Source organism: Dromiciops gliroides, chromosome 3, assembly GCF_019393635.1.
Source record: "Dromiciops gliroides isolate mDroGli1 chromosome 3, mDroGli1.pri, whole genome shotgun sequence".
NCBI lineage: Eukaryota > Metazoa > Chordata > Mammalia > Microbiotheria > Microbiotheriidae > Dromiciops > Dromiciops gliroides.
In genome coordinates, this window is record NC_057863.1 from 378,870,053 (window position 1) to 378,896,552 (window position 26,500).

A 26,500-nucleotide genomic window follows, 5' to 3' on the forward strand; every position below is an offset into this window, starting at 1 on the left:
AAACACCACCAGTAGTTTTTGGTTTTTTGCAGGGCATTGGGGGTTAAGTGACTTGCCCAGGGTCACACAGCTAGTAAGTGTAGTAGTTATTTTAATAGAGAAAGACCATATTTAAGACTTACCATAGGCTGTCATCACCCCAACATAGGGCCCATCCACCACATTCCTATTTTCTTCTGCCAGAGCCTTGATGTACCTTTTGCTGAGGTCCAATATTTGCTCACGAAGCATTGAGCTGCTTTCATGTTGAGTTCGTTGCTGGATGGTAAAATGCAGAAGCATCATACCCCAAATGAAGCCAAAAGTCACCAGGAAAAACCCTAGTTTCTGAGAGGATAACTTCCATGGAGCAAAGAAAGCCATGGCTCCTAAGGAGCTGCTTCTTTCCTTGGGTTGGATCTCAAAGCACCAAAGGGAGATGCAAATCCATGGTGTTGGCCTCAAAAAGGACAGTCAGTCTCACTCGGGCTCCTGTGTCAGCCGGTTTCCTTCCTTCAGTTCCATCCTGCAGTCAGAAGGGGGGAAAAAGTAAGCATAGCACAGCTAACCACAAAGACTAGACAATTCTCATGAAACAGTACCAGGTTTCCACTTTGGTGTCTATAGAATGTGAACTCTGACAAAAAAAAAATTGCTTACTTCAATATTTTGCATTATGGTTGAAAATTTGACTAAGCTAGGAGGGAAGATTTGGCAAGGTGATAAGCTGCACAAATATAAAAGGGGAAGATGTGTCTGCATGTTTGAGTATGTATGTTAATAGGTGTAATGGAACTTTACAAGTCTGGACCACATTTGAATCAGGAAGCTCTTTTTTACAATGAGTGAAGTGCCAATGGGAAGACAGGTCACTGGATGACAGCAAATACCTAGAGGGGAGGGAGTCCACATCCCATAATATGCCATGCTACTTTCCATAGCACTTTCTGCAGCTGTTGCTTGAGTTTCTGGCCAAAAAACAAAAAAAAAGACAATAGAGTAAAGGGTTATTTGTACAGGTGATAATGAAACTAGGGTTCCTCCCATGGGGAATAGTGGTGAAAGAGGTAGAAGAATGGCATTTCATTCAATCCAGGCAAATGCAGGCTTTTCCTAGGAATATTCAGAAGATAAAATGATTCTTGGATGGTCTCTTTCCAAAGCATGAACCAGGGACACTGAGTTACTTTTAATTTTCTACCTATATATGAAAAACATCAAAGCAATCCCTCACTCTTCACTTCTACATTTCAACACATTTACGAACAAAACCACATCCTTTCCTCTTTATTGTCTTTCACTGCCTGAAATTATTCAAATTATGAGGTCCTTATATGGGACTTATGTCTGGCCTTAAGGTGGCATCTATTTTTTGCATTATAATTTTTATCTTTGTTGCCCCGGCCCCCAACAAAAAGGTCAGGTACAGAGTAGATGCTTAATAAATTCTTCTTGATTGATTCTGTGTAGAAATGACAAACTTCAATACAAACCAACTATACCAAATTTCACAACCAGGAGGGCCTTTTCTAAAAGGATAGGATGATAGAGATCCCTGAGGATCTATAGACCAAGCATGAATGGTTACCATAATAAGTCATTTACTATTATAACATGCAAAATTAGAGAGGTGATTAAAATCTCCTAAGGATAAAGTAGAAGCAGTGTAACCTAGCTACAGTAGTTAAGAATATCTGGGTTTAAATCCCCAAGCTGATATTTACTAGCTAAAAGAGCATGAGAAAGCCATTTGACTGTTCTGAACCCATGGAAACTCTCTAAGACTATAATAAATTATAGATGGATCACCATCTGCATCTGTGGACAAAGATCACACACAGAGGAAAACCAAAAGTACTATTGACTTAAGGATAAGATTCCATACTATGAATTTGAGGAGTCTCTCAGGACATGACATTCCTTTAGCGCAGAGCTACTTAAACTTTTTCCACTCATGACCCCATTTTTGTCCAAGAAATTTTGATGCAACCACAGGTATATAGGTTTATGAAATAGGTATACGTAAAATGTTATTGTTTCCAAATTTTTCACAACCCCCACATCTAGTTATGGGACCCCATATAGGGTCAGGACCCACAGTTTAAGCAGCTTTGCTTTATAGTGCTGCACCAGCAGAGATGGTGCAGATCGGCTATGATTAAATCAAAGAACTACTTATGATGATAACAATTTGCAAATAAAGTGCACTATAGGTTTACAACAAAGAACACAGATAAAGACATGCCAAAAGTTTGGTTCTGATCATTCCTAAAAAGCACAAGTCAAATGCCATTGAGGCATCTAACATCTCCTTTCACTTAGTATCAGAACACTTACCAATCCCCCTTCAATAATGTGCTCCCCTCAATAATTTGGTGCCCACCTACCTTTTAGATTTCATCTTCCACTGTTCTATCACAGAAAATCTTCATTCCATTTTTTTTTCTATTTTCTTTACCTTAAAACCCCTTTACATGATCCCCTAATCTCTGAGAATGAAACAGCCTTTTTCCTTGCCAAGGTCTTGAAGAAAGAGGAATTCCATCAAACAAAAGTGAGGAAAGAAGCCAATTCTAGGCACAAGGGAATGGGAAATACAGCATCATGGAGGAGGAATAGAGAAAAGGAAGGACAATTTGGCTGTATGGTGAGTGACACTTGGGATGTACTGCCTAATAAGGATGGAAAAGTTGGCTGTGGCCAGGTTGTCAATGGCCTTAAAACTCACACATTGGAGTTTACTTTTGTTCCTGGAGACAAAAAGGAACGAGGCAATGACTGAGTAGCATAGTGGTATCATGGGTCAATCTGGACTTAAGGAAGCTCACTTTGGTAGCATCATGGAAAATGGATTGGAATGGGGAAACACTTGAGGCAGGAAGATTAATTAGGAGGCCATTGTGATAAGCTAAGCAAAAGATAATGAGGGTCTGAACTGAGATAGTAGATGTGTGATGAGAAAGAAGGGGCAAAATGCAAGAGATATTCTGGAGGCAGATGGCAAAAGCTGGCAACTAATTGGATACGTGTGACAGTAGTTTAGGATAATGCCAAGGTTAAAAACATGGGATACTGGAAATATGATTGTACCTTCCAAGGAAATAAGGAATTGTGGAAGAGGGGTAGATTTGGGGGAAAAAGATAATTAACTCATGGGGCAGCTAGTTGGCTCAGTGGATAAAGCACTGGACCTGGATTCATAAAGACCTGAGTTCAAATCCAGCCTCAGACACTTGACACTTACTAGCTGTGTGACCCTGGGCAAGTCACTTAACCCCCACTGCCCTGAGGGGGAAAAAAATATAATGAACTCATTCTGGATCTGTTGAGCTTCAGCTAACTCCTGGACATCCAGTTTGAAAGGTACAATAGGTAATTGGTGATGTTCGGTTGAACCTAAGAAGAAAGCCTGGGATGGGATACAAAGATCTGGTAGTCATCTGCATAAAGATGATTTTTAAAACCAGAGGAGCTAACAAGGTTAATAAAAGAAAGAATGCAGAGTGTGAAGAAAAGGAGACCTAGGACAAAATGCTGGGTAATACTGACTTAAAGGGATATAATGTGGATGACAATTCAGCAAAGGAGATAGAAAAAGAGTGGTCAGGTAAGTAATAAAGACAATCAGGAGAGAGCAGTGTCACAAAAACCCCGAGGAGAGAAATTATACAGGAGATGGTGGTCAGTACTGTCAAATGAAGCAGATGGTCTGTTGATAACTTCAGAGGAGGCCGTTTCATTTGAGTAATGAAGTCAGAAATCAGATAGCAAAGGGTTTAGAAGTAAATGAGAGAATAGAAGATGAATGCAGTGAGCATGCAGTCAATTTCTGGAGGAGTCTGGCTGAGAAGGGAAAAAGAGATCTAGGATGACAGCTTGACGTCATGGTCAGATCGACCAGAATTGGTTCTTTTTCCTTTGGACTCCAGATGGTAGATCTGAGGATATTTGAAGGCAGTGGGGAAGGAACCAGTATATGGGGAAAACATGAAGATCTGAGAGAGGGTGGGGATGATTGAGGGGACAAACTGCTAGAGAAGACAGGAAGGGAATGCTATTATTTCTATGCTGGTACCTATGTTAGTTTGTTGGAAAAATCGTCAAAAGACCTATCTCATGTTAAATTACTCTAGCATACACATAATTGTTTGTTGGTATAGAGTAGTGATGTCAAACTAAAATAGAAATAAAAGGTATGCTAAATCATACACAAGGATCCCTGGCTGTATATTGACTTGGAAAACCACATATTAACAGTATCTATATTCTACTGTGGGCAGCTAGCTGGTGCAGTGGATAGAAAACCGGGCCTGGAGCCAGGAAGACTCGAGTTCAAATTTTGCCCCAAATACTTACTAGCTGTGTGGTCTTGAGCAAGTTGCTTAACCCTGTTTGCCTCAATTTCTTCATCTGTCAAATAAGCTGGAGAAGGAAATGACAAACCACTCCACTATCTTTGTCAAGAAAATTCCAAATGGGGTCATGAAGAATCAATCATGACTGAACAATGACAGCACAAAAAAATGTTCTAGTATATTTTTATTTATTTTACTAAAGATTCCAAATTACATTTTAAATTTAGTTCTGGCCCATTTGTTTGACAACTCTGGGGTATATAACATGAGATCAAAGCATAGGCCTGAGTAATGAGCATTCTGACTTTCTGTAGAAACAGAAGGATGAGAGTTCTATCTTAAAACAATAGAAACTTATATAAACATAAGGTAGTAGGTGGTGGAGTGTGCAGCAAATAAAGCAGTAGAACTGGAGTCAGGAAGAGACAAGTTCAAATCTGGCCTCAGACACTTAATTCTGTGTGTTCCTGGGCAAGCCATTAACCTCTGACTGTTTCAGTTTCCTTACCTGTAAAATGGGGGTAATAATAATTGCACCTATCTCCCAAAGTTGCAGTGAGGATGAAATGTAATATTTGTAAAGCAGTTTGCAACCCTTAGAGTGCTATATAAATTCTTACTACTATTACCATCACCATATAACCAAATACAGCCAGGTCAGAAACTATCTCAATTCCTATCAGAAATAACAAAGTTATAGAACCCCACCCCCAAAGGAAAAAAGAAAACTCTTCAAGCGAGAGAAATTCTCATCTCACAATAGTAGTGAAGGGAGTCAAATGATGAGCACACTGACAGAAAGCCCCGATCAACAGAAGATTTAATAAAATGATCATCAGGCTAGCTACACATTCCTCACAAGCACCAGAGCAGGCTAAGGAGCTGTCTTGTCTTCACGTATTATAGCCCCAGTGTTTTCTAGAAAACTTATCATTTCTGCTGTACTAAGTACTAAGAGTCTCATGGGGCCTTCTGCCAGACAGACTAATAATGACTCGGAGTATGATTCTCCCCAACCATTGTTAGAAGCTGCTAACCCAGATTGTCTGGCCATGATTATCTAAATGTCCAGTAACACCTTTTGCTCTCAAGGAAGGGACTGTACTCCCCTATTGCTGTCAAAGATGCCACCATCCTCCCCAGTCTCCCAGGCTGGCATTCCTAGGCATCATCTTTGACTCCTCCCTCTCTTTCACCCTCTATTCCGATCAGTGGTCAAGTCCTATTGATTCTTATCCCATAAGGAAGGTAGGAAACAAGTTTTTATTAAGTGCCTATTATATAACAAGCACTATGTTATTTTGCAATCATTTGATCCTCACAACTACCCTTAGATGCATGTGTTAGTTATTATTATCTCCATTTTACAGTTGAGGAAACTTAGGCAGATTGAGGTTAAATAATGTGCCTAGGATCACAAAACTAGTAAGCATCTGATGCTCAACTGGAACTCATATCTTAACACTCTGTGCACTGTGCTATTTACCTGCCTCTAAAGTCTTTCCCAGTACTAGCTCTATGATTCTATATACAAAAAGGAATACCATTTTAATTATTGTGTGACTTTTTCCCACTTCCCTATGATCCTCAACTACATCATTCTTTCCCTTTTTCCAGATTAAAAGCCTTAGAGTAATGTTTGCCTCCTCTTGCTTCTTCACCCACCATTAGCAGTCTGTCCAAATATTCCTAATTTTTTCCATGTAATATTTCTCTAGTTTGGACTATCTTTTTCAAAGCCTCCACATGGACCCCTGTATGAGACTCTGAGCTTGGTTTAATCCAGTGTCTCTATGCGATAACCATCCTTAAAATTGTGTTAATCATACCATCTCTCTAAGCAAAAGTCTCAGTGCCTACCTTTAATCTACTTTATCAATCCTAACTCTACAATCTAAGATAAAATCTGAGGCAAGTCACTTAACTTCTAAATGATTTTAAGAATCCCTTCCAGGTAAATATACTAAAAAGAGTTCCATAAAGCCTTCTTCAGTTGCCTTCATGGCCACTGGAACAAATTATTCTCATCTGCCCATTCTACAAGCAGAAAGTCCTCATACGTTAGGTGTAGACATCCTCCTAACTCAAACCTCTGGGTTTGAGGCCTATGGGTGACTCTCAACCTGGTTTAGCCCATCTGCTGAGAAGGCTTTACTGGGGTGTAGCTGCTGTGCATGTTACAATTTCTTGGAGCCACAGGTAAGAGTTGGGTGAAGGTGGACACCAAAGGTAGATGAGTTGACAAATAAAATTCTACTTCAATCTGTATTCAGATACCATCTTCCTCAGTTGATGGTTGGCATTTTTCATATGTCCTTCTGATATCATCCTGCTCATCATATCTTTCACAGTTAGTATTGCTAACTGTATTACCCTCCATCTTGTTTCCTCCCCTTGATATTTACTCTATTTTTTATCTTCCTTTACCTTATCCCTCCTTGAAAGTGTTTTGCTTTTTACTGCCCCCTTCCCCAATCTGCCCTCTGTTCCTCTGCCTTTCCCCTTCTTATCCCCTTCTCCTCCCACTTTCCCTCAGGGTAAAATATATTACTGTATGCACTTGAGTGTGTATGTTATTCCTTCTTTGAGCCAATTCTGATGAGAGTGAGGTTCACGCATTGTCCCGATCCTTCCCCATCTTCCCCTCCACTCCATAAGCTTTTTCTTGTTTTTTTTTTTTTAATGTGAGCTACTTTTCCTCAATCTACCTCTCCCTTTCCTTTTCTTCTAGTGCATTCCTCTTACCCCTTAACTTTATTTTAAAGATGTCATCATGAGTCAGCTAGGTGACACAGTGGGAAAAGCACCAGTCCTGGACCCAGGAGGCCTCAAGCCCAAATCCAGCCCCAGACATAAGCCACCCAACCCTCCTGCCCCACAAAAAACAAGGATAAACAAAAAATAAATGTTTTACAGATATCACCCCTTCATATTCAATTCACACCTGTGCACTCTAAGCATATTCCTTTCAGCTGCTCTAATACTGAGAAAGTTCTTATGAGTTAGAATTATTATCTTCCCATGTAGGAATGTAAACAATTTAACCTTTTACTATCCCTCATGATTTCTTTTTCCTGTTTACCTTTTTATGCTTCTCTACGGTCTTGTATTTGAAAGTCAAATTTTCTATTCAGTTCAGGTTTTTTCATCAAGAATACCTGAAAGTCTTCTTTTTTCATTGAAGTCCCATTTTTACCCCCTGAAAGATTATACTCAGTTTTGCTGGGTAGGTGATTTTTGGTTGTAGTCCCAGTTCATTTGCCCTCTGAAATATCATATTTCATGCCCTCAAATCCTTTAATGTAGATTCTGCTAGATCTTGTGTTATCCTTACTGTAGCTCCACAGTATTTGAATTCCTTTTTTCTAGCTACTTGCAATATTTTCTCCTTTACCTGGGATCTCTGGAATTTGGTTATAATATTCCTGGAAGTTTTCCTTTTGGGATCTCTTTCAGGAGGTGATTAATGGATTCTTTCAATTTCTATTTTACCTTCTGCTTCTAGAATATCAGGGCAATTTCCCCATAGAATTTCTTGGAAGATGATATCTAAACTCATTTTGATCATGGTTTTCAAGTAGTCCAGTGATTTTCAAATTATCTCTCCTGGATGTATTTTCCAGGTCAGCTATTTTTCCAAGGAGATTTTTAACATAACCCTCTATTTTTTTATTCATTTTGATTTGCTTAATTGTGTTTTGGTTTCTCATAAAGTCACTAGCTTCCATTTGTTCAATCCTAATTATTAGGTAATTATTTTCTTCAGAGAGCTTTTGTAGCTCCTTTTCCATTTGGCCTTTTAAGTTACTGACTTTTTTCTCATGACTTTCCTGCATCACTCTCATTTCTCTTTCCATTCTTTCCTCCACCTCTCCAAATCTTCCTTCTACCTCTCCTACTTTCTCTTCAAAGTCCCTTTTGAGCACGTCCATGGCCTGAGACCAATTCATATTTTTCTTGGAAGCTTTGGATGTTGGAGCTTTGACTTTGTTATTATCTTCTTCTGAGGGTGTATTCTGGTATACCTTTCCCTCAAAGAAGCATTCTATGGTCTGCTGCTTTCTTTTCCTCATCATCTCAACCTAGAAGCAGATGTCTGATTGGTATCTGATTCTCTATGGTTGGAAGCTTGGCGTGCCTGTGCTCCTCCCCCACTGGGGGGGGGGGCCCGCTACCACTTGAGTCAGCCTACTGGTTTAGAACATGGGTGCTCTGCCCTAACTCCCAGCAGATACCTCAGCCACTTCACCCCAGCCAACCGCCAAACCCCCTCACCAGTCTGAGAGCCAAGCCTCATAAGAAGTTGCTGGCGCTGAAGACTCCAAGGCCTTGGAAGTATGGTCTTTCCCAGCTGAGTCCACACTGCAAGCCAAGCTCCTCTCTCAGCCCGAACAGCAGGTGATTCCAGTCACCTAATTAAGCCATCTTTGCCTAGAAAAGTCTCACTCTGTTCTTTGGTGGGTTGGGCTGCTTCAAGGATTGTCTTATGGCATTATTTTTGGAGTGTGTGGATGAGTTTGTTGGGAGCTCAGGGGAGTCACAGCCTTTCCTGAACCATCTTCCAGAACATATTTTTAAGCTGAATCCACATCAAGTTTTTCTCTATCATTTTCTTAAGTCTAGACAATTAACAAAACAATAAACCAATTCCTGTTTGGTAGCATGTGCCTATTTTCAAAGTGTGTAACTGCTCTCCTTTGAGTTGACTCCACTCCCTTCCTGGAAGTAACTGCCTATCATTTTTGTGTCTGAAAATAAATCGACTATGGATACGGCCAGAGAAAATGAACTATAATTAAGTATTAAAAAACTAACATTTAAAAAGACACACCAATCTAGAAATATCATTGTTAGGGAGAAGTAAAGATTAGGTAGATAGCTCTGAGTAGAACTAGGATGAAAATTGGGGTTTGAAAAATGGGGAAGAACCAGCGTTAAAGGGAAACAGGGATGAATGAGAAATATTAGTCTCCAGTCAGAAGAACTAAAAGGTATGAGACATACACACATATACATATAGATATGCACAAACATATATACATATATGGATGTACATGCATGTGTATATATTCTAAAAACATGCATACACAAATGCATACTGCACATACATCTGTATATGCATTGTACATATGCACAATACATATACAATGTGCATGTGTATATGCAATATATAATTGCATGTATATATATAAATACACACACATATACTTGTGTCCACACACATATACACAATACATTTGTGTATTGTGTATGTGTTATCTGTGCAAAAACAAGGAGAAAAAAAATCAGGAGAACACTACAGATGAAAACTACCAGACATAAGCCTTTCCTTCCTTTCTCAGCTTATTGAGATCTAATTCATGCTTCAAGACCTAACTGAGATACTACCTACTAAAGGAAATTTAATACTATCCTCTGCAGAAAGTGATCTTTCTGTTCCTCTGAATTTCCATAGCACTTTATACCTTCTTGTGTGTAACTATGTCTCATGCATATGTAACCATTACTCCATACTTTTTATACTCCAATACAATAGTATCATTGTACACCTGAATGAATTGCATATGTGCTACAATTTAGGGAACTTGCTTGAAGGTTGAGTTTTAGCCTCCTCCCCTAAGTTATTCACATGTTCCCTTAGCTGATAGAACCTTTTTCTGGCAGAGAGAGCCCTCCTAAGTCAGGGAAGGGAATGAAAAGTAATGGAGTTCTTCACACTGAGTGACTCTAGAAGGCACTTTTATCCATTGCCTTACCAAATTTCACTCCACTTTTGAGATCCAACTCAAGTTCAACCTATTCTTTTTTGTTGGGTACCTTTTAAAATTGATTCTTTTATTTTAACAAGCATTTATCTCTCCCTGCCAACCCCTCTCACCCCCTCCCAATTAAACAATAACAATAAAAACAACAACAACAAAGCCAACCTTGGAATAGGCATAATACACCAAAACAAAATTCCCATATTAACTATGTCCAAATATGTAAGTTTCATTCTTCATTTTAAATCCATCACCTGTCTGGCAAGAGTAGTAGGTAGCATGCTTCATCTTTGATCTTTTTGAATAATGATTGGTGATTGCATTGTTGAGAGTCCTAAAGTCTTTCAAAGTTGTTTTCTTTATAATGATGTTACTGTATGAATTATTTTCATAGCTCTGCTTCAGTCTGCATCAGTTCAGAGATATCTTTTTCTCCTAAATGATCTATTTCATCATTTCTTAAAGACTAGTAATATTGCATTATGTTCATGTACTATAATTTGTTTTGCCATTTCCTAGGAGATGGGCACCCTTTTGTTTTTCTACATATGTCTTCATTTCCCAGCATTCACCACAGCACCTGGCACATAATAAGCATTTATTAAATGCTGGTTGACTTGATTTTCCTCTTTCTTTGTTCTCTTAGGAGTTCTACCATTCCCCAAAGACTTCTTTGGCCAGCCTACAGTGATCTTTTCCTTCTCTGAATTTATATAATTCTCATTATTTTATCTCACAGTTTAGTAATCAATTACATAGGACCTTATATTGCTTCACAAATGTTAGTCTTGTCTCCCCAGGTGGATCATGAGCTCCTTAAATAGCCCAGGACTATGCTCTTTATTTCTTGTTTTTCCACAACATCTTTCATAGACTTGAATATATAAGTAAGCCCTCAATAAAAGTTGTTGGATTGATTGGAGAGCTAATGTGTTGTGGGGCTTCCCCCCCCCCTTTTAAAGTGTCTTTAGCACTGGTAAGGATCAAAAGCAGTTTGAGTGGACTATTAAATCAAATCCCTGAGCTGCCTTGTAGTTGTCTTTTTACACAGCTTCTTCCCCCCCCCCCTTTTTTAAACAGAAGTGTAGTCTGAAATGTCACTAATATCACTTTGAACAGATTTCCGATGAGAAGATGGTAAGACTGCTCATTCTTTCCAGACTGACAATGACCTTTAATAAGCTTACATTTTCTGAGACCATTCTCTGGATGCTACAGTATATATAGCACTTTCATCTCCAGGCAACCTATTTCCCCGCACATCTTTAATAGCAGATTAATATCGATCATGCACCAAATTTTAGTTGTGTCTTCAGCTTATTTTCTTTTGCAAACTTGACCTTCGACCTCGTTAACTTTAATCTAACTTAGTTTACCTGAATCTCTAGTTCTTGCTCTCATGGGCAGTCAAAACACAAGTTGAGAAAAAACAAAACAAAACAAAACATAACATAACAAAACAAAAAATTTACTTTGGGAATTAGTGAGTTTTCTACAGAACTGAGTTTGACATCTTTAAATCAGAATAGGTTTTAGGAACTGGAACTCCTAGGTGAGTAGATTCTCACTACCTGCACTGCAATTTTATGTAGCCTTAAGAGGAGAGTTGCCTAGAGCAAGGAGAAGTTAACTAAGTTGTTGGGAGTTACAGAATGTATCAGCGATGGGACTTGAACTCAAGTCTTCCCAGCTTTCTATCCAGGACTCAGGAATCTTCTTTCTTTTAACCATGTCTACCTTAGTAAACAGAACACAGAGAAAATAATTCAGCTATTTCTTGAAAATTTCAGGTCCTCATTATTACAGTGTGCTACAATACAGTGATGCCCTCTGGGGCTGTTCAGATGTGTGGGGCTGTTTGTTCTGACACCAGATGCCCTCAGGCCACTGTGCCTTTTTCCTGAGTGTTTTCTTTTCCCCTTAGTTGTCACTTTTCAGTGCTGTCACCCGGTCTGCTAGCAGCAGCCCACATCATTCTTCTAATCTGATGTCTGCTGCAAACTAGGGCAGAGCAGAAAGTCGCCAGGGGATAGGAGATCACCAAGCTTATTAAATTTCTAACCAAAATTTTACATAGAATCCTAAGTCAATGATCTCTGTCCTGAGGGCTGCTCTACATCCTCTTATAGAATAAAGTGCACCAGCTTTCTGACAGCTATTTTCTTTATTGCTCAGTAACTTTTTTTTTAATCTTTAGCCTTCAGTTCTTACCTATCTAGATTCTAGAAGCTTAAAGTATTTAGAATTTTGACTTATTCACAGCTATAAGGGGCACTGGAGCTTAATCTAGCCCAACATCTCATTTTACAGGTGGGAGAATGGAGGTGAGAGATGAGAATGAATGGGACAGAGATAGTTTAAGTAGCACAGCCAGAATTTCAATTCATATCCTCTTCCTTTAAATACAGTGCTCCTTCCACCTCACCAGAATGTCTCCTTAGAAACATCATTTTAGGCCATCCCAAAAATTCCCTGGTGGTTTTCCACCTATCTTCTACACTTCTGTTTCATTAGAGTTTTAATTCAGAACGGATCAGATATTGGAGATTTATTGTGTTTTTTGGACACCAGATTCACTTTCTTCCTTAATTTAATGCTTCGTTGCTCCTTGGGAAGGTGGGACTTTTTCTATCTTACTATTTTTATTTGACTGTTTGAAGTATCATCCAGAATTTGTCTCCTACTAATAGCCTTCATTGCCCTTTGTGCCTGTTGATTCCTAGACTAGCATCTTCAACAAGCAGAAAGAACCCGAGTGCCAGAGTCTAATTAGTAAATGGTAGCCTAGCCAACTTAGGACCTGGATTCTGAATCCATAATGCCAAGAAGCAAGAGCAGCACTAAAGAATTTGGAAGGAAATGTGGTTTTACTCTAATCAGCGGAAAACTATCAGGAATGATGACTTCCTTAGTACTCCAGAAAGGTGGGGCTCTGCCAGCAATGTATACTTAATGAAAATGTATGACTTCTGTTATTTCTTTATGATCTGCTTCAAGTAACATGGCTTTTCAGGGCCTCTGTAACCCTTTCTTATGAATTAGAAGTAGTTTCACTGGCTTATTAAGTAATTTTTGGATCCCTTAGGTACCAGTTAGAAGGTAATTAATTTTGTTGTGAGTATTCAGAGCATTCGTGTCTGCTGTCCAATTCCTGTTTTAAGATTCTTTTTTTAATTGACAAAAATCTATTTTCTCCTTCTCAGCCGCACCCCCACCATTGAAAAAGGAAAAAAACAAATACTGAGCATGTCTTCCCAATTTCTGATAATATGAAACAGCCGGCAGTGAATAACCTTGAATGTGAAGAGTTTAAATAAATGAACACAGTGTTATAGGTTGAAATTCCTTTTGTAGAACCATCTTGATAATTGGAAAAGAGAAAGTGGGGTCAATGACAAAAGCTGGATGGCAGAGCAATCTAAAATTCTAAGAAATAATCACCTATAAAAAGGGGGAAAATCAATGACAAGGATACATTTCAGGTACTTGGCCCCAAGCTAATTGAGGACTTAGATTGACTCATATGACTCTAAACTCTGTCTAGATATTTGACATTTGCATATCCCATAGCCAGAGAGAAACCTTTGCTTTTCCTAGCAGTCCACGTGAAGTCCCTCTCTTTTGGTCTGGAACTGGCTTGGTGGTGGAGATGGAGAACAGGAGGGTCCCCCTTTCCGTCCAGGACTTAGGCATGGTGAGGGACTTCACGTGGACTGCTAGGAAAAGCAAGGGTTTCTCTCTGGCTATACTGACTCTCTCTTCACTAACTTCTAATACACTTTAATAAATCCTTAAAAGTCTAAATGCTTGCTGAATTTATCAGTGATTTTAGCCAGCTTTCTCCCCAAAACTGAGAGGGCAGGTTAAGACCCACATTTAGATTTTAAACATCACAAAATGATGGGTAATTTTCCCCTTAAAATATAAGGTGTAAATGTACCTGCACCCCTGCCTTTATGGAGGAGCCAATATCATTAAAGTGATAATGACAGCACTGGCTGGTATTCAGCAATTCCAATGCCATTCCTGAGGTGTCCTGCTGCCATAATTTGGGTGTGCTTTCCAAAATCTTCAGTACTGTCAAGCACTCATGCCTGGGACTTGGGGGCTTCTGTGAAGGTATCCATATGGTATGTTTCCAAGTTGGCAGAGATGTTCCTGGCTGCTTGGTAACTAAGCCTGTCAGCTATGAAGTCTTTAAAAAATGACCTCCTACATTAATTCCAGAACTTTACGCTTCATTTGGAGAAACTACTTCACTGGTACCCTGGCTCCCTCTCGGTTCCTCCTTTTAAAACAACAAAAAAGGCAACAGTATTTCTAGTTAGAATCTCCTCCAGCCCATCTGTCTTTCCTGTAATAATAATGCCTTAAATTTTTATTTATATTTGTATTTCTTTTCACATACGTTCTCATTGGATCCTCATGGCCTTGTGTGGTAGCTAGGGCAAGCATGAGTTTCTCATCTCTTTCTTACATAAGAGGATTTGACAATAGTTTCTGGCTTATACTTGAAAACCAAATATAACTTTAGTGTCTTTCTAATCCAAAATTTTCCAAATGAGCCAGTAAGGGAGAGGAACATACTCATTTCACTGAATTCTAATGGTTCAGACTGGTATAAAAAAGACTGGGTGATATGGTGGGAGGAGCACAGGAACTTCTTTTCTGCCTGGGTTTGTCACTGGACAGGCTTCTGGCATAAAGAAAGTTGTCTTCCTTGGAAATTAAGGTGGAGGAGTGTCCATTAGCTGTGATTCTATTATTATTATTATCCTAATTTTGTAGATGAAGAAACACTTAGATTAGGTAACATGTTCACAATCATACCAGAAGTCATTGGCAGAATTGGACTAAATACTCCTAATTCCAGACATCTAGTCCAATGCCTTCTCTGTGATATCACATCATACTTCATATTTCTTCCCACCATTGCCTCCCAATTAAAACAAGGATGAAACAGTCTAACAGAAGCTTCCTTCATCTTAGTACTTATCTTTAATTTAGGTATCAGTCCACTAATCTCACCAAAAGGATGAAAGAAATATTTCACCTTCAAAGACTTTACTGAGGAATTCATGGCCTTACTCCCTCCCTCTCTTCTCATCAGTCATTCAATTGTGTCAGACTCTTTGTGACTCTGTTTGTGGTTTTCTTGGCAAAGCTACTAGAATGGTTTGCTAGTTCCTTCTTCAGTGTATTAAAACAAACAGCTTAAATGGTGGGCCCAAGGTCACATAGTTAGTGAGTGTCTGAGGGCACATTTGAACTCAGGTCTTCCTGATTCCAGGCTTGTTATTCTGTCCACTAAGACACCCAGCTGCCTCCTTCTTATCAGTAGCAAGCTGCAAATATATGCTAAATCCACATCATTTTCTGGTGACCCCCTAGTCTGTTATTACTAATTTTAAGCCCTTTTTAAATACATTTATAATAACTATATGAAAAATTATACACATTTTTATAATGATATTTTATAATATGTTCATGGTAGTACAGTATGATCTGGGAGAAATTATTAACAAGAAAAAATACATTTTGATATCTGCTTACTGATATTTTGCTCTTTATCATAGTGAATTTGGCCAATACTTATTTTTAACAACCTATATAAGAAGACTGTAGTTTCATCAGTTAAATCCAGGCAGACTTTCCATATATGTGTATATAGGCACTTAAATGTTCTTTAACATTTATGCATATGTATGTGTATATATTTATATATTTAGAAAATGTAGAATTGTATCACATTAATCCAGCCAAATCTTTAGTCCACCAATCACAATCTCTGATCATTCTTACTTGCTACCTGTGCTATGCACATTTCTATACAGAGTAAGAGAACTAAATATTTAGTAACAACAAATACCTAAAATAAGTATAGTGCTTTTAACATGGTGAATGACTAAAACATGATTGTACATGTTGCTTGCTATCTTGGGGAGGGGGGCAGGGAAGGGAGAAAAATTTGGAACTCAAAATCTTACAAAAATAAATGTTGAAAACTATCTTTACATGTAACTGGTAAAAAATAAAATACTATTAAGTGAAAATAAAATAAAACAAAAAGATAAAGACAAAAAAGATAAATTGTGAATGTGGTTTTTTGTTGTTGTTGTTGTTGTTTTTAGTGAGGTAATTGGGGGTTAAGCGACTTGCCCAGGGTCACACAGCTAGTTAAGTGTTAAGTGTCTGAGGCCGGATTTGAACTCAGATCCAGTGCTCTATCCACTGTGCCACCTAGCTGCCCCCCATTGTGAATGTTTGATGTTCACAAAGCACATAACCTGTATTATTTCATTTAAATCTCATAATAAATCTGTGAGATAGTATGACCAGTACTATTATCCCAATTTTGTATATGAGGAAATAGGCTCAGAAAGTCTGTGACTTGCCCAAAGTCATACCCAGTTAATTAAATTATTGGTAGTCAGATTGTAAATAGATCTTGGAATGTAGGGAAGCATTATGGTGTAGATTTAGGATTTCCCCATTGTAAAAAACACTACACTTAGAGCAGGAAACCCTGATTTTGAATCCTAGCTCTCTCACTGAAGGGCTTCGTGGCCTTAAGCAAGTTGCTTAACTAATTATAGACTCACTTTTATCATGTGAAAAATGAGAAGTGGCAAGATGGGGCAACTAGATGGCACAGCAGATAGAGTGCCTGGCCCTGAAGTTGGAAGACTCACCTTCCTGTGTTCAAATCTGGCCCCAGACACTTAATAGCTATGTGATCCTGGGCGTCACTTAACTGTTTGCCTCCATTTGCTTCACTTATAAAATAAGCTGGAGAAGGAAATGGCAAACCATTTTAGCATCTTTGTCAAGAAAATCCCAAATTGGTTCATGAAGAATTGGACACGACTGAAATGACTGAACAACAACAAGCAAGACCCAGTGGGTAGAAGGCTACCCTGGTAATCAGTCCTGCTTCCATCACCTACTTAGCCGGATGATCATGGGCAGATTATTTAACCTTTTAATGCCTCAGACAGATTTCTAGGATCGTAAATTAAAGACAAACTACACATAATGAAGAAATTATAAGCCAGACCAAAGAAAAGGGCGGTCGGGGGGGGGGGGAGGGAGGTGTTGGCCTGATTGACCTTCTTGTTCTAAAATGAACTGATTGTATAAAATATCTCTCTCCAGCATCAAGGACAACATTACCACAATGGATGAGAACACCTATGGCCCATCCAATTTTATAAGGTGGAGATGACTTATGTAGTTAAGGTGATAAGAAGCAGTTGCTATAAACAATTCGCATAAAGCTAAACATTAATTGCAGAAATTCTAACATCCTACTTATGAAGCAAGTGATGTGTGTTAGCAAAATGTCAGCACAACTGTCATAAAAGATCTTCCCATTCTGTCCACAGTTCTGATGATGAGGTATGCCCTCCCCACAGTCTTAAGCAAGAGTGATAATATTAACAAGAAATGCAGACTTACATTTACAGAATGCTTTTATATATATCATCTTATTCAGGCTTCAGAAAACCAGTGAATACAGGTAGTTAAAGAAAAACAACAACTAAGGCTTATGAAGGTGAGGTGATTTGCCTAAAGTCACAAATCTTGTAAATAGTAGAAGTTAGGCCTAGAAACTATTAAATCACTTTCAAGGTCTTTTAGTACAGATAATATTTAAATAATATTTATTATGTTAATACTGTATAAGTAACAATGTTATTTAAACAAAACAATATCATTAATAACATTATTAAATAATTCAATATCCAATGGGTAAAACTACTTTCTATTTGACTCCCACTTCAATACCTCCATATGGTATGGAGGATACTCTGCTTTGTCATGAAAATACCAGGGAAACTTGAGACTTTATGAGGACGACCACTGGTGGATTATATGCCTGTCATCCAGAGCTGGGCATAACTACATTCAGAAAGATTCATTACCCTGTGGGTCACCTGGCTGACAAAGGTTTTTTGACACAGCAACTTTCAAAAGACCATCTCTAAATCAGAGAAAGACTAGTAATCTGTCTCAGTGGACACACTGCTGAAAACATGGATCTTTAAAGTACATTTGAACCTGAGTTCAAATCCATCGTCAGACACAGACGAGCTGTGTGATTCTGGGTAAATATTAGCATTATGATAATCCTATGAATTCAGGACAAAAGAGTATGGTAACCCTGTTTTAACAGACGAGGAAAGTGACACTTGGTAGGATTTAGTAGCTTGCAGTCACAGAGCTAGAAACTTAGAAGTGGGATTTGAATCTACATCTTTCTGACTCAAAATAGCTTTTAACCTACTAGAATAAGCCTCCTCTGATATCAAACTATCATAAAAAAATCAACAACAAAGACTTAGGTTCATGGTTTATATCACATATCAACAAAAACCAAGTTCTAAACATACCCAGAAAAAAACTCACACTGACACCTTTTCAAGATGATTATATCTTTCTGGGTTTCAGGGAGAATAAATCTCTAGCATTCTGCCAATGCAAAGCCTGCTATAGTATTTAGTATATAAGGTAATTGCTAAAATTCAGATGCTCAAATTTGTTTTTGGCAAAGTTAAGTAAAATCTCTCTACAGAGTTAGAAAAAGTGGCTATTAACAACAACCACCACAACTGCTACTTAGCAAACAAAAGTACAAAATTTAAAAGCTCAAGAATGTCTAGATCATTGCTTTCTGAATTTAAATATGACCCAAATGATTTTTTTTAAAAAAAAGGCAACAGCTCAATCAAGAGAAAAGTGTTACTTGGGTTTTCTTTTTCTTTCTGCCAAGTCTGAAGGGAATCTTTAAAAGATTTTACCTTTAAGGCAATATTAATTGGTTATTAATAGATAGAAGCTGCAAATTCATCCACAAGTGAAAGGCATAAAGTTTACCCTATAAATACTACAAGTATTTAACAAGGAAATGCAACAGTCACTATCTCAAACTGTTAGGATCACAGATTTAAAATTGGCAAGCTCCTTACAAGTCATCTGGCTCAAACCCTTCATTTTACAGTTAAAGAAACTGTGGCCCAAGAGGTTCAGAGACTTGCCTGAAAATTCATATATATGAAGTGAACAGGATTTGAACTCTGACTCCAGAGGAATTTTTACCACATCAAGAACCTTTATTTTAATCTGCCATAAACTTATTTTGCTTGAATTTCAAACCAAGTCCTCTGACTTTTGCATTTCAGGATTTTCCTTAAGTTAGTCACACCACATCCAATTTTGAAATTTTAGATTTCCATCGCATTCCCTCTTAGACTTAAACTTTCTAGACTGTCTCAGTCTTTTTATTCCATCTGAATATAACAATGTTCTCCTCCCCCCCACCAAAGCTCCACGACCTTGCAATCATTTTAGTTCTTCTCTGAATGTTTCTAAATTCAAGTATATTATTCTTCAAGTACAGCCAATAGAACTGTATGCAGCATTTCCGTATGGGGATATACTTCATAATATCCACAACGGCATTGTTGTTGGTTGGTTGCTGTCCTGTGTACTGGAAGAGGACCAAAATTGCATCACTATGTTGTGGTCAAGGTACAGTGTGTCTGACTGTGGCTGATCAGATCAATATGAGCTCAGAAGGCTCTACCATAGGTGGGCCACAAATAATCCATATGAACATTTGAGTGGTGATGTCTCTAAATTTGTGCATCTCATGTTTCTTTTGAGCTATTGCAATTCTGCTTTGCTCATAGAGCACAGCACCTTCTTTGATGTGGGCACACCATGCTAGGTGGTCCTGTGCCAGTGTCTCCCATGTCTCACAGTCGATTCCAAAGTTCTTCAAAGAGACCTTGAGACTGTCCTTGTATTGCTTTTTCTGATGTCTGAGTTACTGCTTTGTGTGGGTTTTCTGTAAAATAGTCTTTTAGGCAAACATACTTTTGACATTTGAACAATGTGTCCAACCCATTGGAGTTGTGCTTTCTGCAGTAGAGTTGAACGTTTGGCAGTTCAGCTTGAGAAAGGACCTCAGTGTTTGATGCCTTATCTTGCCAGGTGATCTTCAGAATCTTCCTCGAGACAATTAAAATGGAAGTGATTCAGTTTCCTGGCATGGCACTAGTATACTGCCCAGGTTTTACAGGCATACAACAATGAGGTTAGCACAACAGCTCTGTAAACCTTCTGTGTGGTATGTGGCCTAATACATCTTTCTCCCACTCTTTTTTTTAGAGCCTGCCAAAGGCTGAGCTAGCTCTGGCAATGTGTGCATCAACCTCATCATCTATGTGGAGATTCCTGGAAAGTATACTGCTAAGGTAAGTGACATTATCCATGGTATAAAAAAAGTCTCCATTTGCTATAACTGATGATTCCATGTATAGATGGGGCAGGATTGGCTTTGGAGAACCTCTATTTTCTTGGTGTTTATCATCAGGCCAAAATTAGCACAAGCAGCAGAGAATGAATCCATACTTTGTTGCATCTCAGCTTTAGAGGCTGCAATGAATGCACAATCATCTGTGAACAGAAAGTTACACACCAACTCTCCCTCCACTTTGGTCTTGGCTTGTAGCCTTTTCAAGTTAAATAATTTACCATCAGTGAGATAGCTGAACTTAATGCTGTTTTTGTCCTCATTGAAGGCATCTGACACCACCACTGAAAACATCATTCTAAAAAGCATGGGAGCAAGCACACATCCCTGCTTCACTCCATTGGTGATGGGAAGAGCACAAGAGTACCATCTATTGTCCAGAACCCATGCAAGTATGCCATTGTGAAAGTGACATACAATACGGATAAACTTCTTCAGACAACCATACTTTGCCATGATCTTCCACAAGTCCTCATGACTGGTAATATAAAATGCCTTGGTCAGATGATGAATGTTGCATTTAGACCTCAGTTCTGCTCCTGGCATTTCTGCATCAGTGTAAGTACCTCTCCAACTGATGCAGGTCCTAACTCCTTCACATCTTTGTAGATACAAGTTGCTCTGGCCAAAAGAATTCCTCACTTGGTGGCCAAATATCTGGTGGTGGGCCTCTTTTAACTTAGCTCAGCTGATCCTTGGACTATGACACAAATGTTCCTTGTGAAACCTATACTTTCTCCCTTTTAAGAGCCACCAAGACATGTACTGTACTGGCCCTGGAGAATCCTTACTTCTACTCCACCATCATACCAGAAAATAGGACTTCTGTGGAGCATTATTATATCTAAGTGTAGGATAGCGTTATTTGTTTAATTTCCAACACTCTTCTTGTTGATGTTCTATCTACTGTTGGCCTTCTGGTCACAGAAGCACACTGGTCCACTCTGTTCTTAAACAACTATAACGACTCCTAGATCCCTTTTCTTGCTTGAAACCTTAACCCAAGAGCTTTTAATTATTTACATCGAGATTGATACCTAGGGCATCAGAGAACCTTATATGTACCAGAATCTCAACATAATTTTGAAGAATGAATTAATACCATGCACACTAAAGTTGTCTAGGGGCAGCTAGGTGGTGCAGTGCAGAGCACCAGCCCTGGATTCAGGAGGACCTGAGTTCAAATCCGGCCTCAGACACTTAACACTTACTACCTGTGTGACCCTGGGCAAGTCACTTAACCCCAACTGCCTCACACCAAAACAAAAAACAAACAACAAAAAAGTTGTCTGCCCACTTTTTGCTCACACACAGACCCTTGTGTAGTTTATTCCCATCAGGCTTGAGTTTTCACTCTCCAAAAAAGCTTAGTGTTCTAATCCATACGCCATTCTTTTTGACAAAATGACTAAGGAATCAAAGGGTCTTAAAACAAGTTGCATAGCCCTTTTAAATCAATCTGATATGGTTCATATTTTTCTGAAATTTTCATTTTACATGGAACTAGGTAATGCTGTGAATAGAGTGCAAAACTTGGGAGTAAGGAAGATAGGACTAAGTTGTGTGACTCTGGACAAGTTACTTCTCTCAGTGTCTCAGTTTCCTCATCTATAAAAATTGGGGTACGAACATCAAATGATTTAAGATATGTTCAGTGCTTTGTAAACCTTAAAGCACAATACAGTTATCCCTTTCACATAGTGGAGGTCAGGCGAGGCCCCCATAATCTGGAAACTCTGCTTAAAAAATTTTGTCCCTCCCTTTGTACCAGAGAAGGTCTGATTTTTTTCTTTTTCATTCATGGGTGTTTACAGTACCTTATTGTAAGATTTGCATGATATTATATAATATTATGCACTTATTTTATGCATTTCTGAATTTCTAAACTTTTTCTGTGTCATCTTCTGGCCTTCAAGTGTTTTCTGTGGCTTCTGCAAAACTCCCCCAAAATTCCCATTTAATTTCTTAAGTCAACCCTCAACATATTGAAACCCAATAGGGAAAGTCGCAATGTGGAAGGGATACCTGTATAAATGATAGCTCTCATAATTATAATTAATCTGTGTAGAGACTTGGTATTTTAAAATAGAAGAAGTGTGACTATTTAAATGGCTTCCTTCTGACAGCAGAAAAATAAAAGATATACTAAAAAGTTTCCAAGAATTGTTTCTTTTCTGTTTCTGGTGTGTTCTAAGACAGTGTACACATCTTCCCCATGAGATCATAAACTCATAGAGGGCTGGTATTATGTCCACAATTTCCAGCGTATATAGCTATTCCTACCCAATCAACTTTTATAGCCAGCTATAGCTATTATAAACAAGCACCTAGTTTAGTACCCTGCATATAAAAGGTGATAAAAAAAATTCTTCACAACTTTATCAGAACCTAATACCTTAGTACAAATTATTTTATCAGTCATTATAAAGGAGCCATCTAGAAGGCTGTGAATGGATAAGACACAGGACCAATAAGTGTTGATGAGAAAGCAAGGGAGCACTACCAAGAGTAGCTGGTTTAAGTCAGGGAACTTTATTTGGGAGGGATAGGATCAAAAGAGATGAAAGACACAAAGGAGAAGACAAGTGAAGAGAGAATCTTTGCTCAAATCTCTCAGTTCTCATAACATACAGCGAGTGCTAGAAAAAAATCTCAGGGGCCATCTAGTTTAACCCTCCAATTTTATGCAAGAAGAAACTGAGGACCAGGAAAATTGCATCTTGCCCAAGGTCACAGAGGCAAGAATCATCAGAGTCTTGAGTTGCACTTAGGTCTTCTGACTCTATTCCAATATTATTTCCACTGTGCCTTTATAGACATGTACTTGTAAAGCAAGAAATCTGCGTGCTCAGGGAAAATTAATTCTAGAAAGTCTCAGAATTCTCACCCCGAACCGATAATCTACATCAGTGCCTAGTGATGCTCCTCCCAAATGAGAATAGACATATTAAGTTAGTCACAAAAGATATGGCTGAGGATAATTCCTTACTGAAGACATAAACTCTCCAAATGACCTTTCCAATGTTCTGAGATTACTACTTCTCTTGCTAAGCTAAGTTATCCATTGTTTAAATCTTCAATTCCCCTTCTGTTTGACTGTTCTCATCTTGGCATCTAAAGCTTGGCATTTAAAGTACTTAACGATCTGGTTCCAAGGCTTATATCTCATTATTCCCTTTCACTCACTCTATGGTTAAGCTAAACAGACTTTTAAAAAAATCTATTCTCACACACACTTTCATTTCCCACCTCTTGCCATTATGCAAGTTGTTCCCCCATGCCTACAGGTCATGCCTTCCTCCCTTCTAGGTCTTAGAACCTTTAGTTTCCCTCAAAGCTCACCTCAAGCTCTATCTACCTCCTCCAGGACGCCTTTCCTGATCAACTGAGTACAGCTTGGTGGCACAGTGTTTAGAATCTGGAGCCCAGAGTCAGGAAAATCTGAGTTCAAATCCAGTCTCAGACACGTACTAGCTGTGTGACCTTGGGAAAGCCACTTACTTTGTTTGCCTCAGTTTCCTCAACTGTAAGGAAGTGAAAACAATAGCACCTACCTCCCAAAGTTTGTTGTGAGGATCAAATAAGATATTAATTGTAAAGTGCTAAACTCAGTGCCTGGTACATGGTAGGTGCTATGTAAATGCTAGCTATTAATAGTATAATGCCTCCTTCCCTCATCCCTCCAAAATTATCCCATGTTTATTGTGTTCATTTCATATAAGTGGATATGTTGTCTCTCCCCTGAAAAAAGTAAGATGAAGACATTCAATGAACTGTTTGGCACATAAGACATGCTTTTAAAAATGCTGGTAGGGGCAGCTAGGTGGCACAGTGGATAAAGCACCAGCCCTGGATTCAGGAGGACCTGAGTTCAAACACTTAACTAGCTGTGTGACCCTGGGCAAGTCTCTTAACCCTCATTGCCCTGCCAGAAAAAAAAATGCTGGTAAATTGATTGGCAGGTACTGTAGAGAACCAACAGTATTTGGGGCATCTTAAGAGTTGAATGAAAAGGTCATAATAACTCACGAGGAAACTGGCTTATTTTGGCCACTCTCTCTGATGTCTGTAGAGCAAGAGTGTTTATCAAGTGATCAATTAAGTATTTTTTAAGCACTTACCTGCCAGGCAGGCACTGTGATGGGTGGTGAGGATACAAGTACAAAGAATATAATGATCACTAAGCAAAATCACCTAATGTTACATTACATGGGATACTCCAGCAAAAAGGGAAACAGATCCAATCCACGAGCACAGCAATCAAAGCAAATCCTGGTTTGAATGGCTTCGTGAAATGGACCAGACTCCATCTTAGCTAGGAGTTCTTTCTTGCTAAGGGGACTGAAAAGAAAGAGCTAAATCAGGAATGTGTGTTTTAGAGAGGGAGGCATTTACACATTCATAAAAGAAAAGGAAGAAAAAGGTGACTCTGAGATAGTACACTTAAAAGCCCAAAAGGCACAAGGTGTTGATTGCAAACACCCAAGGATGATATTTTAGTTTGCCAGGCCTTTTCTTTCTGGATGAGTGACACTAAAATTCATACATTACACTGGCATTGCATCTCTGTTCTGAAAAATTTTCTGAGTCCTACATACATATAGAGAAATCCAAGCTGCACCTCCTTGGTCCCATAGGTCTTCAAGCCACTGCAAATGGCAAACATGCCTAAATCAGGCCTTTCAGAAGGGAAATAATTAAATTTCAATAATACCTGCCCTCGTTTTGAGTCTATAAAGGCAAAAAAAGCCATAGGGAGAAGTCATTAGATTTAATGGGAGGCAGGGCCAGCCAGAGTGCCAGAAGAAAATCACATCTCCTGCCACATACAAGAAAGGTTGCTCAATGAATGTTTAGCACCTTTTGTAACTTAAATGGGCTCATTGATTCACAATGGCAGTTTTATGAATAATAAGGTTAGCAACCATGAGTAGGGAAAACTGCAACCAACATAGTAACTTGTTCACATACAAAAAACTGACATTAAGCAAGAGATTTGGGAAAATACACAAAAGAAAACTCAAAAATTCATAAGAAGACACAAAACCAAGATTTCTTAGTACTACCTTGTTAAAGTTAATATGCAAATTAAAAACACTTCAAGGACTGTTTTTTATTATTTTAAAAAATAAAATAATTACTTCAAGGAAGCCCATTATCTCATCAGTATGGTCACTCACATTCTCATCCTATGTTAGACCTGTGGCATAAATTCTAAATAGTAGATAAACACCCCTTGCTAGAGGGGAGTCTTTTTATATTTCTGTGGGTCCCAGTACACCATTTGGGCTGCATACTTTTTTTTTTCATTCTTTTCTGTTTTTTTTTTCTTTTTCCAGCGGGGCAATGAGGGTTAAGTGACTTGCCAGGGTCACACAGCTAGTAAGTGTCAAGTGTCTGAGGCCAGTGCTTTGAACTGGGGTCCTCCTGAATGCAGGGCCACTGCTTTATCTACTGTGCCACCTAGCTGCACCCCCCTCCCCATACTATTTTTTTAAATTTTTAAGCAAACTGCTAATGATGGGGGCAGGTAGAAGAGAAAGAATTATGTTAGTGGCCTGCCATCAAAACAACATGCTCTTAAGAGATGTTTGTTCACTAAAAAAAGGATGAGCTTGTATTAAACTATCTAGTCCTTTTCTTTCACCATCTCTCTAGTCAACTCTAAATTCAATTCTGCAAAGAGTTATTAAGGCCCTACTATGTAGGGAGTACTGTGCTGGGCTCTATCATATAACAACAAAAAAATGAAAGGCCCTGGCCTCAAGGAGCTTACTTGTTGCTGGGGGTGGCGGGGAGAACAGAGAGAATATGTACAGAAGTCCTAGGGCAAATATTTGTGAGACAGCTTATTTTGCTAGGGTTTAAACTAGTCCATACAAACAAAATCTCTGAATGAAAGTCAACCAGATCTTTTCTAAAGGTTCCATCCAGGGCCATCATTCTACTACAAATGGTCTAGACAAGAGACTGATTTTGTGTACCTTAACGGCATGTACTGAATCAACTGACATGACTAGTTAAGAGCTAGAGAAATTGGGATGGGAAGACTTTGGAAGAGTAAAAGCTGCTGGTAGATACTTTTC

The 26,500-nt window shown here is 38.6% G+C and overlaps 1 protein-coding gene across 2 annotated transcripts in view; it reads right to left on the minus strand.

Annotated features, from left to right (window-relative positions):
• Positions 1 to 26,500, minus strand: part of MGAT5 (alpha-1,6-mannosylglycoprotein 6-beta-N-acetylglucosaminyltransferase) — a 399,298-nt gene that overhangs the window by 239,901 nt on the left and 132,897 nt on the right. For both annotated transcript variants that reach the window (XM_043993188.1, XM_043993187.1), the window contains one exon: positions 123 to 505. In XM_043993188.1, the coding sequence (XP_043849123.1) occupies positions 123 to 363 (241 nt within the window). In that variant the 5' untranslated portion in view covers positions 364 to 505. The remainder of the gene's footprint in view (positions 1 to 122; positions 506 to 26,500) is intronic.